The 13,935-nt window shown below is 46.4% G+C and overlaps 1 protein-coding gene across 1 annotated transcript in view; it reads left to right on the forward strand.

Annotated features, from left to right (window-relative positions):
- The window catches only part of LOC120837393 (plancitoxin-1-like), a 59,146-nt gene extending 45,953 nt beyond the window's left edge, over positions 1-13,193 (forward strand). Inside the window, exons 5-7 of the mRNA XM_040206713.1 lie at positions 3,619-3,819; positions 4,576-4,820; positions 12,813-13,193. Of these exons, the coding sequence (XP_040062647.1) occupies positions 3,619-3,819; positions 4,576-4,820; positions 12,813-13,193 (827 nt within the window). The remainder of the gene's footprint in view (positions 1-3,618; positions 3,820-4,575; positions 4,821-12,812) is intronic.
- Positions 13,194-13,935: the final 742 nt, after the last annotated feature.

Below are 13,935 nucleotides of genomic sequence, written 5' to 3' on the forward strand. Positions count from 1 at the left end.
GGTTCAAAGCCGATTTTGTGCCGCCCACAGATTGACTGAATCTGATTTAGAGATTGAACGCTTACGTAGCTCTTGTGTTCCATGCCTACGTCGCGTCGTACTAACCTCCCGAATGTACATGCCTTGTATCATCCGCTTAGGAGCATCTTCCACGTCTTCCTTTATCAGCCACCAGAAGGCCGCCATTTGTACGGCACAGATGCTGTTCCACAGATAATGATAGTGATCAAAGCGGCCAGTCTGAACTTCCGGAAAGGGTCTCTCTTAAACTCAAAATAAGTGGCCGTGTTGTTCCAGTCTTTTCATTTTCTTATGTAAATGCTTAAACGTAAACTGAGCATGGTTTTGATTCAAGTGATTGAACGACAGGATAGGTACACAGTTCTTTTTAACCGAGGGAACTTGCAATCTGACCCTTGGTTAGTTTGGCTTAGGTATACGTATGGGCTGTTCTTATGCCTTCTTGGCATTATGCCCCTGGAAATTCAGCCCTGTGACGGTATACTGTTTACCCGGCAGAGCGCGTTGCTAGCACCGCGGGCGCAAGTCCTTAGGAACTTGGGACAAAATTCACAACTGCCCTTATTTGGAAGATAGGCACGTGGTAATATCCCGTTCGGTTTGCAGAGAAGAGAGAGAGAAAACATCTTTAATGTACCCTTAGTTCAGGGTGTCAAAGGGGCATCCAGGAGAAGATCGGTAACAATTTTGAAAATGTAGCCCTGACTCTATGAAACGAATCTGTGGCAAGCAGTCGACGAATTTCGCCCAACGGTGTTCGCTCGATCATCGTGTGCTGTCCAAGCAGTGGCATTTTCGCTCCGCGTAAAACGAACGTGCCGCCGGGTGAAGGTCATTCCTGGTTCGTCCCGTGACATCTACGACATCTCCTCCCTATTGAAAATCGTTCTGATGGGACTTCAGGATTTTTTAAAGGGTGTGAAAGGGACTTCAGGAATTTCTGAGATGTTTGACAGGGGCACCGATATTTCCTGGTGGGTTCACTGGTCCCGTCAGAGGCTCTCCTGAAATGTCTAAAGTCACCTTTACGATGCCTTGAAACGTCTGAAAGCCTGTCAAGAACTTTTCTAATGGGGTCGGGAAAACCTTCAGGCCTCTTGATATGTCTGTGTGGGCAACGGCCCAGGTGGAAAAAACACATTTCGCAGAATTAATGAACATAGCTGCTTATTGTACGCTACGGGGAAAAAAATAAGTATTTGGAGAATGCCGATCGTGTGTGAGTACGGTCAGATTTTTATTACTGCTCTTCTATCAAATACGAGTGGGCTCCTGGACCCGTCTGTCACTGCCCGGGTGTTCGGTCGCGGAAGAGGCTAGTGAGGGCGACCGCCCATGTGGAGAATTGACGAGCCGCGGGCCGAGTGGTGTTGGCCGAGCGGCGTTTTGAGGCGAACGCAATCCTGTCCGCTCAAGGCGAAATACGTGCAACCATGTATAAAAAAAAAAAAAAAAAAAAACAAGAAAAAAAGAAAAGAAAAAAAAAAGAACAAGCCGAGAGCAGTGCGCGCTTTCCAGGAACAGGGACGCACGCGGGAGCGACTCGTTCCGGGAACCGGTCCCCCCACGGGGGACTGTCCCCAAAAAGCAATCGCCTCTCTCCGCCCGGCGATGGGGAGAGGGTGCAGGGCTGCGAGGCCAGCGGTCGGGGGGAGGAGGGTGGCGTGTGCAAGCGGGGGAGGCCATAGCCATTTTCTCTCTGCTCGTGTGCGGTTCCGGTTATCCCACGAGCCGGGATGTTTGGAGCGGACCAATTTCCTCCAGGAAGGTGAGCATGCATGGTTTTGAGGGCTCGCCCCTTGGTCTGTTTTGATCCGTGCAGTTGTGCAGTTTCTTTCTTGGTACCGCAGGTGAACCATAGTTCGGCGCAGGCCGCCTTCAGCACCGCTCGAGCGCCATTGTGTTCAGCGCATTCAAGGAGACGGTGGCCGGTGTCGGCTTACTCGCTGCAAAGCCTGGCAGTCGGGGTCAGCGTCCCACCGCATGTTGTGCCTGCGCACCGGGATTATGGCACTGTGGGGGTTGAGACAGTGGATGACGGCCGCTGTCCGGACTTGTTCCTTGCGCCTCTTCGTCCGTCCGACTTCAGACCAGCGAGCGAAAAATACGCCGAAGATGCCGGCGCGATGTCATCATGGACGAAACCGTGACTGTGCTCGGGATTTCTCAACGGCGGTGGGTGCTACTTACGAGTTCGTGGTTTTCGCTAAACGTGCTTACTGAGACTGTGTATGTGTCCGTGAGGTGCACCTGCTCTGTTTTATTAGCTGAACCACCGTACATCAGGAATATACCCAGCGGCATTGTGAGTACTTTGAAAGGTATTTTCCGTTGTGATAAGGATGTCAGTTGTCCCTGTTTGATGTGATCCCTTTCGTCTACAGCTCCTTGCGCCGGGTTTGAACAAGCGTTGCTTTTTGAGTTATAATATGCATGTAAACCTAAATGTCGGCAATAAATTTTCAGCGTTTTGACCTGCATTTTTGTCTATGTTTCACAGTCATTTGGGCGTCTAAAGGGTTGATGGGCTAAAGGGCCTTACGGGTTGAAGGGCTGTGGGGCTAAAGGGTTTTTCTATGGGGTATCCTTGAAGGGTTTTTCTGTAGGGTATTTTTGAAGGGTTTTGAAGGCCTGTGAGGTCCCATAATCCTTCAAGGCTGACGGGCCCTTTAGAAATATTTTCAATAGGGCTGCATAAAGTCCAGCCTTTCTACAGGTCGCAGGCATGCGACTGCGACTAAATTACAATAAAAAGAGCTTGCATCTGAACAATATTAAAAATATTATTGTAAAAAAAACAAAAAAACTTAATACTAATTTCTTACATTGTAGATTTTTTCAGTCGACAAATAAAGTAACTTTTGGTTTTTCTTTTATATGAAAATGCCTAAATAAAACAGAGCGACCTTCGCAAATAAATACTGATTTTCAGCATTGCGTATGCGAGCGAACGCAAGCATTGTGCGTTTGCGTTAGCGTTTCATGTTTCACAATGCGCGTGCGTTCCGAGCTGCAGTCTTGAATTCACGCAATGTGACGACGCTCATGCGCAACGTGGAGCACGCAACTTTTACGCAAACGCAAAGCGCTTGCATTGCTTTTTTAGGCAATACTAAAGCTCTCCGATTAAAAACTGTGCCAGTCGTTTTTCTTTTTTTTTCACGTTTTGATTACGTATACAAGCGTACGTCAGGCAAGGAGTTCATAAATTCAGCCCTAACTCTCTTATTCAACTTCTTGACTTATTTTCTACGCCTTGTTATCGTCAGGTTGTTAGGCACTGTGCCCAATAATGACTCGTTCACATGTCTACTATACAAATAAGTAGTTCAGGTTTTTGTATCTTCCACCAAAAATAAAATAGAGCCCTTACAATAAAAAGAGGTGAGACTCGATGTGGAGTAATAAATCTTTTCATGGGTGTGCATTTTACTGTACAGTGTTCTGCAAATGTTTAAACACAGTTCCATAAGAAATAACTGCTACGTGAATATGAAGAACTCACAGAGCCTGCCAACTATTTCAATGTCCAACAAAACGCGTAATGTTTTTTTGCTTTTTTCATTCACTGACTGATGTTTGCGTCTCACTTTTCAGCCGAACTTCTCTTGATACAGTCCGTCGTCGTGCACCACACTCATTGGGTAACAAAGTTAACAAAGCTGTATCCCCACCTACGTGCACTTATAATGCGAAAGCCTTATTGGCCTCCGAAGACCACAGTCGAGATTACAAAAATCAAGGCAATAAACAAAATGGTATTCGCTGCTGTTGCCAAGCCTGTTCTTTGGGAAAAAGGTGTGTTCAGTGCCCTTTTTTATGCGGGCATCATTGGCCCTTTCACTCTTCTAACCTCGATATTTCACAAATATACAAGTGTAGAAGTTGTACTTCGGAGATATTAAACGATACGAATTAATTAAACATTGTACACTCAACAGCAAAATGCAAAAATTAACATTCCCTGTTTTAAAAAAAAAGCCGGGGTCGACAACATTGAGCCAGTCGTTGGTGGCCCAGGTTGTACATACGTTTCTCTAATTGTGTTAGTTGCAGGCACAAGGCCGCCTGATTACAAAAGTATTTTGAGTTCTACGTTCGTACAATCTTTTTTTTTTTTTATTCGTGACATTATATTCGTCTACGCTTCTTCAATTGATGAACCAAAATAGTAAAGGGAGTTTCCAGAAATCTTCCGATGAAACAATGCTACTGATTATTTTATTCTAAACAATATCTGTCGAGTAAGGTCGTGGCAACCAAATGTTCCTTCGCCTGCGTATAATTCTTAAAACACCAGTTTAATATTTTATAAAGCAGGTGCGTTGGTACAGTTCGTCCATCTCCATTATTTTGTATCTAATTATTTTTAAGTTTGTTTTTGATCATTTTTAACGCGATAAATATTGTCTCCAGTTGAATTTTGATATCTCTATTAGTTTTTTGAGATACCACATATCATAGATTGTTCGATATCAATCAAAGTTCTACTCCGATGTAACTTACACTCATCTCTTGAAAGAACTGAACTACATATCGTTTATCTGATTCCAGATATCTACACCCACACTATTACTGAACTAGCGATGAGCGACATTTACGTTCAGTCCTGGCGAAGACCAATGTTTGGGTGGCTCTACCCAGTCTGCGACCGGACTTACTCCGTAAAAGATGTCGACAGACTGAGGTTCAATTTTAACAGCACGAGTTACCTCGAATACTCATATTTACATGACCACAGCAAGTTCGCCGTGGCGGTGAAAACATCACTTTTCTGCTTTTCCTCGTTGAATCGAGCGGTAAGAGACATCTTAATTATTTCGATGCCAAGTTTCGGTTATCATAATGTCTATATGTACTGTTTTACCAATCGAATGTGGCGCGTTTGTTATCAGTGTGTCTTCTGGCGTTTCGCGTGAAAGTGTGGGCTGGCTTTAGCTGCCAACATAGGTGCTGGTTGCAGCAGCCAAAGGGTTCGACAGCAGCGGCGACGATCTCTTAATCGCAAAACGTCAATACTAAACCCTGTTGCAGATTAGCCTCACCGCCTCCTCTCTGGTGTTCGCTCTGCTAAATTGTAAAGAGTGAAGGGAATCTCGGGAGAAGCTTTTCCAGTTTTTCTTTACACCAGGGTGTCCTGCTTAGACCAGGGTGTAAGATAGGCAGGTAGGAAAACAAGAGCATATTGGGCGACCCGGTTGTCTCCCTGCTTAAGGAGGGTGCGTGGCACCTCACATACATTCCGTGACGCAAAGAAATATAAAAACAAAATATCGTCATTCAGTTTGCCTGTCAACACCGACCCACTAGCAATTCATTTCCCAAATTGTGCATGAATCACGGAAGCTTAATCGAGCAAGGTAATAATATATTAAATGTAGAGGTTCTGTTTCGCCCAGAGTTTTACATTACAAGTTAAAATAAACGAAGAAACTTAAGACTGCTTAAGTGTAGAAATGCGAAAGCATTCCTACAAGCAGTGTGCCATGTTTTCCTTATCACACGGAGCTCCGACGGTGACATAAAACTCCCCCACGCGCACGCGCGTCACCCCTGCCGGCTCCATGGAGTGCATGACGATGCATCTGCGTTGCTGTGCTTTATTTGTGTTTTATTTCTGAGGCGCGTTCGCTTTGACGTTGAGCTCCCCGTCGGCTTCCGTGACAAAGCATCCGCGTTGCTGTGCTTTTGGCCTATGGGACTTTAGGTGCCGTTTCGCACAGCCAGTGGGAACTTAGGCGCCGTTTTTCACTGCTACAGACAACGACTGCTTCGCTCCATTAGACAGTTAATGCTTTCGCATTAATAACCAAAAAGGCGCTTGGCGTGGCAAAACGAAGGTGAGCTGAGAAGTCAGCAGAGGCTTGTCGTGAATACGTCGACGGCGTCGATGCCACTCCACCTGCAGATGTATTCGGCGACCTAGCTAATAAGATTCCGCTGTTTACGTTTACGTTTTAGTTTGACGTGATTTGAAGCCAGCGGTGCGCCGTCGCACTACACTTCGGTCACGCTGCGCCCAACACGACAAAGTCACCCGAACTCAATATCGCCCGCGTTAAATATCATCGCCTTTTCTTTCATTGGGCCGTCATTCGACCGACAGTTTGGAAAACAGTAGCGCCCATACCTCCAGAATCTTGGCCATTCCCAGGCGTAAAAACACGGCGAGAAATGCCAATTTCGTCTGCAACTACCAAATTTGTCTGCTCGAATCACGTTCGGAATAAAAACAAACAAAATGAAAAACAAAGAACACGTCAGTCGTTTCGCGGACGACTTCATAATGCCAGCCACTGACGCGGTTTCGAAAATGCATAAAAGTTAAGAAAAACTTCAATAAATAATCGTATTTCTGACATAGTACGTTTTCTCGCCTAGCCATCCATTGTAAGGCGGAGCCTCGGAGGTACCTGCCGGGCGGAAACCGCCAGGGGGACATGATCCGGTCGCAGCGCTGCGGCAGGTTTCAGTGGTCCTTTCCCAAACTGCCCTTCTTACACCTTGGTATAGACCGACACGCTGTAGCCAGTGTTCAACCAAACTGAATTTGAAAACGGCCCATAGGCAGAAACCAAAATCGCGTGAGGCGTCTGTGCATGCGCAGTGCTGCCAACAGCGCCACCGCAGCGCCGTGACGTCAGGGCCCCGTGTCGGTGTATGGTAGCACGGTTGAATGGATGAATGGATGTTAACGGTCATATCCTTTGTAACGGGGGGTAGCTTGCGCCACCTAGCCTAAATCTATAAAAACAAACATATGATTCCTCCCGCCCTTCTATGCCAATTTTCTTCCCCTAACTTTTAACAGGCAGTGTGGGATATTACCAGTCCCACACGTCCGCGGCAGTGTTTGTGACGATTAGGCTACACTGCCGTCTGTCGGTTATATCAAAACTAAAACTATCTCTGCTCTATCTTGTCTCTTGCTCGAACATACAAAAGAGAAGGCACGCGTAGCAGAGCAAAAACAGAGCCTAAGAGGACTTATCGGAGACTCGAAAAGTAGCTGAATTGTCCCCATCTGAAACGCCCCGCCCCCCCCCCCCCCCCCCCCCCCCCCCCGCATTGGCATGGCAAGCAAGAGACACGGGGGCCCCGAGGGCCGAGGTTTGGGGAGCTGCGTTGGAAAGGGCACCGACAACATGCACAAATCCTGTCGCGACCACCGAGCGAGTCCCCTTCCCAAAACCGGGATGATAATATGTTTTTCAAGCCATAGATGTATAATCAGCGCACTATACATGTTTCAAAGGTGAGGTTTTATGCTGTGCTCATTACCTACAGGCGCGAATTACGCAGGAATATGTTATCTTTAGATCGTTCAATAGGACGAGATGTTACAGGTTTTGTGAATGACAGTATGTTAATTATAATTCACGTATGGTAAGCTCTTTCGTGGGCTGATACAGAAGGCATTTGTCGACGTTTCCTATCAGTGAAAATTCTTACCTGCAGTCTAGACGCCTGGTACGGACAATGCACGAAATGCAAACTATCTAAAAATAACTAAAACAATGTACACCAAGATTTCGGTCTGTTCATTATGTGCAGAAGACAATGGTTCGGAAAGTAAATTACGTGAAAACCTCCTCGCTCAGCAGTTGGCACCGCATCTGAGAATACGGGCGCATTCGGAAACGATTGTGAAGTAATGGGGACGGCCCTATTTCAGAACTTTGATTGGCGCGTTTTCATAGACGTCACACCTCCTTGTGGACGGGCAGAAAGAGAGGAGGAGGTAGGGCGAAGCTTATATTCCGTGTCACTTGTTGTGTGCAGTACACGCGAAGGCAATGCCAGGCGAAGGAAGAAAGGGGGGCTGGGGAAGGGAAGAGAAACTTCTCTCTAACATTCCTAGTGCTCTCCCTTTCTTCGTTCGCCCTTCCTCTCTTCACCTGGCGTTGCCTTCGCCTGCACTGCACACGTGACACAACTAGTGACACGGAGGAATCACTAAGGCAACCACGCCTCAGTGAATCGCGCGTTAGCCTGTCGCCGTCTCCCAGACTTACCCGATAAGCGTAAGCAAACCTGAGAGCTGGCTAAAGGCTCGCGCACGAATCGCTGAGGATTCTTTACATAAGTTTCCCCCCCCCTCCCTCTCTCTAACACCCTACACCAGGCGATGTCACGTCCGTGGAAACGCCCAAATCAGAGTGCCGAAATTGGCCTGTCGACTTACTTCACAAGCTTTTCTGAATACGCTTCCCGTATGAGAGGGTGCAAAGTAAAGCACCCCCCCCCCCCCCCCCCCCCCCTCCGAATGCGAGCGACCCGTCTCCGCCGAAAAAGTAGAAAACTACCCAGCAAGGCGGCTGAAGATTCCTTCCCGCAGCCGTTACGACGGTCATTGGAAGAAAAGACTCCAAAAACGATCCCCACGTTTACTTTTTTGTTTCCTCTAAGACACAGTCACCTCCGTTACACCCTTGGCCATAACAGTATCGAAAAGAAATGCAGCCCCTAAGTGTCCCACTGGAAATCTTTTGTGCAGAGAGCAAATCGTCTGCTTCTTACGCAGGAGTTGCGGGTAGATCAGAATGACGCCGAGCTCTGATTGGCTTTGATTGAAAGGACAGTGGGTAGACCGAACGCTAGACGCCTTGAGGTGTAGCCACTATTTCTTCGATCAGTCAATAAGAGCTCGGCGTTCTGAGATCATCGCAACCCCTGTGTGCAAGAAGCAGGCGAAGTTGCGCTTCACATAAGAAAACTTCTAATGGTCCCATTTTTTTCTGTCTCCACTAAACCAAACTTCCGATTGACTGTTGTCGCATCGCTAACACATCATACAAAAGACATTCTGGCGACACTCTAAGAGGCGTTTGTCTTGCTTGTATGACTTTTTTCTCAATGGACAGACAAAGACTGTCTGCAGACCTGTTTCAAGCAAGTATGAAGCACGCGTGCTCCGAACGTGATTTAGGCATGTAAGCAGGTAATTCTGTCATCGTGTCTGCAGCGAATACCGTGCCTTTATTATGATGTATAAGCAACCTAACTGCGGCAGAAGTTTTTTTTTTTTTTTTCGTTTAATAACGGGCGCGATTGTTCTTTTGAGGAGTAAAGTGAGTAGCTAAACAATATAAGCCTTATAAAAGGCTTTTTAAAGCAGTGCCTGCACATAACACATACATATTGCCACGGAGTAAGGCAAAGAGAGGATATACAATGAAGTAAAAAGAAAGGTTTAATCGGCGAAATTGTGCGAAACAAAATAAAGGACGAGCGTCGAGGCAGCAGAAAGCGGGTGGAGAATTGGCGGCGTAACAGACAGCAAGAGGGAGACTGACTTGACAAGGTATCGCGCAGATCCCTATCTAGCGTGCGTGACTATCTCGAAAATTCAGCAAAGAAGCTTTGAGTGTCGCGCGCTCGGGGCGAGAATAAGCAGGCACTTTTGAGAACACGAAAGCAGGAATTAATGATAAAAGTTACGTCCTAAGCAATAATAAACGGCAATCTTTCAGAGCCCATGACCGAGTGTTGCTTTCTCGGCCCTGCGGGCGGCACTATCTTGCGTGGTATTGAGGAGTTTCAGCGAATATAGGGGGCGCTCCGATCGATCCAACATGGCGGACAAGAGGGGGATAGATTTGCGACGCCCGTAGACCGGTAGCGTATAAATAAAACAAAGCGTGTCGTTCTCTGTTTGTTGCCGTGTGCGAGACGATCATCGTTTCAACCAAGACCTACCGTGATGCTACAGATGAAGTCTTCAAGCCAGATGAAGGCAAGAAATCTTGCCAGAATCAAGATATGTGTGCAAGTGTTCGACGTGAGCTCTTACTTCTGGTGCAACTGTCATCAAGTTGAACCGAATGTACGCGGGTCCAAAGAAAGGTACTTACATATCAACAATGTTCGCGCGTTGAAACTATGACGCGTACTTTATCTAAGACCAAACTTATCGGTCTGCGGCTACAAACATTTTCGTTGACGTTGCTTAGATGATGTAACCATTCAGGCCTCGCATTAAAAGGTGTCGCGAACTCTTCGGTTGTTCTAGTTAATTGTGCTAAAAAGCGGTTGGATAGAAAGTATGACAACTGCAGCATACAAGGGACGATTGAGGTCTTTATCCTGCGTTCTGTGTATCGAAACATCGGTATCATTGGTGTTATCTTACGATCAGCTGGTCGCCGATCGTCCTGTTCTTACGCGTAATGTAAACAAGCCCCGGAAGCGCCAATCTCATTTCTATGTGCTTGTGCACCCCTACAAGCCTCGTTTTGGCTCTTGTGGAAAGCTTTATTGTAATAGCAATAGTCTCATCGGTCATTCGAGTTGTATGTGCCACGGTGATATCTGCTGACAAACAAGTCTGTATTAAATGCGAGAAGGAGAACGAAGGTAAAGCTTTTTTAACTGTTTTCTTTTTACAGAACAGGGCAAAGCTTTTAAACAAGACCAAACTATGCTGATATTTGAGTGTGCTCAAGAATGAATGCCAAAGGTGCTTATGCTAAGTGGTAGATGTATGCAGTTGATTTTCTGTTTGCCTCTGCATTGTAAATGGGAAGATATGTATCAGCAGAAGACACATGTCCTTTTGAAAATGTCTTTTATTAGGGCAAAAATAGGTTTTCATACAGAACCGAAGAGTCGCAACACCATTTAATGCGAGGCCTGAATGGTTACATCATCTAAGCAACGTCAACGAAAATGTTTGTAGCCGCAGACCGATAAGTTTGGTCTTAGATAAAGTATGCGTCATAGTTTCAACGCGCGAACACGCAACATTGTTGATATGCACCTTTCTTGATGACAACTGCACCAACGTGAGAGAGCCCACGTTGTCGAACACTTGCACACATATCTTTACTATGGTATAACAAGATTTCTTGCTTGAAGTGAAGATCATCTCGCTACGACTAGCTACGACCACCCACCGCGGCGATGCAGGCGTCAAAGGAGCGCAACGCAGTCAGTCGCCGTCGCCCGACACTGCTCGTTTGGCATTCGCGGCTTTCTGCCCAGGTGCTTCGTTTGTACTTGGCACCGAGTGTTATTTTCTGTGCTTGTGTGTGATCTGTGGCGAGATATGGGCCTCAAAAGCAGTTCTTCAGGCTCAATAGCGTTCACCGAAGAACTTCTGAAGAAAATGCCACCCAGGAAAAAAAGCACAAAGACACAATGCACCAGCTTGGCGGACTATGCACTGGGCGTGGAAATCGGGCCCTGCGGATTATACACCAAATGCAAACTATCTAAACAAAACAGAAACATTTTTAGGCTCAAATTGGCTTCTGCGGACTATACGCCTGGACACTGGTGCCTGTTATTATGCATTGTATGTTCACTGCTGTTTGTTGTGGCTTGAGACTGCCTTCCTGTAATGATGCAGAGGGGTCCACTGAACCTTGAAATAAGCATATTTAAGCACATCTAGATGCGATGTCCCTTGAAGCCAGATGGTCAGGGAAAAGGTGTGCCATTACCTAATTTGCCAACAGCACACCAATAGCCACGATCAAAACTCACCGAGTCAATGGGCAGTTTTCAACCACAATATTTATTGCCATGTAATCACCAACTTGGTCCATTAAAAATCTTGAGGCTGTAGCCTATAGCACACCCATTCTGGATCGGCAAAGCTTATGCTGTAGACATGCATCATTACATGAGCATGTTTCTTATCAATCTTAAACGTAAAACGCTAGCTATGCAACGAAATTCCCATATCATCACATTTTTAGCAAACTGAATGGTCCCACCTGTTGCACTTTTAGCTTTGGAAGTTAACCAATTCACAATACCACCAGTGGCATACATCGTGCCAAGCATTAGTGCCTCATGTGGCACAAAAATGTCCTAACTAGGGAAGCAAACTTAATCGATTGTGTTGATTAAAGCACTTAAGTACGGGAGAAATTATCAATCAAAGAAAGTCACTCGAAAGGGAAGTTTTCTCGCTGAACGAACATGACTTTTTATTGGGCGTTCCGCAATGTAAGCCCGAAGACAGTCACACCGTGATCGGTACAGAAGCATTTGCTTGGTAGTCGGTCGTGCGTGGTAAAAACAACAACAAAAACAAAGGTGGCTGATAAACGCGATAGATTCGCCTTTGCACGGAGTACTTACACTTAAAATCGTGTCAACATATAGCGACTACCTTGCTAGCAGCAATCTTAAAATTTATCCGTGTAGTCGTCGCAGCCGTGCACCAACCGAAAGCATTGCTGCAAGCCCTTCCGCCGTCAACTTTGAATCGCTGTTGAGTCTGAAGAACTGCTCTATGAGGTCCATATCCAGCCACTGAGCACATACACAAGCACAGGAAATAATACTCGGTTCCAAGTACAAGCGAAGAACCCGGGGCGGAAAGCCCTGAATTCCGAACGATCTGCGTCGGGCGACGGCGGCTGACTGCGTAGTACACAGGTTGCACTCCTTCGACGCCTGCATCGCTGCGGCGGGTGGTCGTAGCTGGTCGTAGCAGATCGTGTCACCTCTGCTGCTCGTACCGAAACACTAGAGCCGCGTAATATTCTTGCTGCCGAAGTTTATAAGCCTACGTTCACGGCCAACGCATATACACAAAGCCACCGCCCTGAGCGCCCAGCGAACCTATCCCCCTCGTTATCTTTCGGCGACCGGCCGCCAGGGCGGTGACACCTTCGCTGAAACTCCTCAATAAGAGACGTAAATTTATTCTCAGCACTCCTTCGACAAAGTTCAAAAATGGTTTCATGGCCCCCGCGCTTTGTTTTCTGCTTTAATATATTTCGAGTTTTTATTTGCGTCAATGTTTATGTTTTTTTGTTTTTTTTTTCTGCGAGTAGAAGACTCAGTTCAAACGAGGCGGCGAGCTACTGTGCCGAGAAAACGAAGATGTAGCTGGTCTATTCAGAAGAACAGTGGTGAAGGTCGAGGCGTGCAATGCAACTGACCCATCTGGTAAGCCCAAGCCCCCAACCGTACCCGGGGGTAAGACCACTAGAAAACCGTGGGGACAGAAGCCGACGACGTCAGAAAAGCCTACCAGACCGTGGACGACGACTACACCAGTAAACAAGCCGACGAAGAGTCGAAGGGACAAACCTACCAAAAGAACAACGCCGAAGCCCGAATCAACAAGATCTTCCAAAAAGCGAACGACGACCAAAGCTAAAAGAGCACCAAGACCAAATCCTCCGAAGACCAATAAAACGAAAAAAACATGACCCAATAAACAATACAGAGAATAATGATATCCTAAATAGTTTTTCACCCAGCCATATTTATAATGCGACAATTGATTCGAAGAGGTAAATGATATGTAGCACTTCTTTATAAAAGTTGATTAAACACATATTTCTCAGCACGTCACATGTGTGTCCTTTGTGTCTGTTGCCGATTTTGTCTGGTACTGGTAACGTAAACTAGTGCCGGTCATATTATGCTACGCTTGTTTATCAAACGGGACATAAAGGCTATAGCCTCCAAATTAAGATACGCTTCAGAGAAACACCTTACTTATCTGGTGCTTAATATCTTCGTTGCTCGTTATATGCAGCTCTATCTGAAATTGTAGAAAGCGGTTTTCCGTCCCCCAAAATTGTTATTGCTTTTTTTTTAATGTTTACTTGAACATTTGAACAAAAAACAAAGTATACATTCACACCGCTAAACTACAGTGCACTAGAATACGAGGTAGCGTCTGGACCGGCTCGGCTCGGCAATGGCAGCCTGTGAGACTACGCCTATAGACAACAATGGCGGCGCTACAGTCGACAGGGCAGAAGAAAGTCGCTGCAGCCCGCACGCTCACAGCCACCACTATACTGATCCTACTGCCCCTCTATTAGCGCCGAGATGTTTCGGAGGCGCCCTCTTATGGTTTCCATCCTTGACGTCACGACTGGGATTTGCCTTGCCGTGACGTCACCAGTTGTTATCCTGGCTACTTACCATCAGGTGCTACGA

The sequence above is a fragment of the Ixodes scapularis genome, unplaced genomic scaffold (assembly GCF_016920785.2).
Source record: "Ixodes scapularis isolate PalLabHiFi unplaced genomic scaffold, ASM1692078v2 PGA_scaffold6__148_contigs__length_123643588, whole genome shotgun sequence".
Classification (NCBI taxonomy): Eukaryota; Metazoa; Arthropoda; class Arachnida; order Ixodida; family Ixodidae; genus Ixodes; species Ixodes scapularis.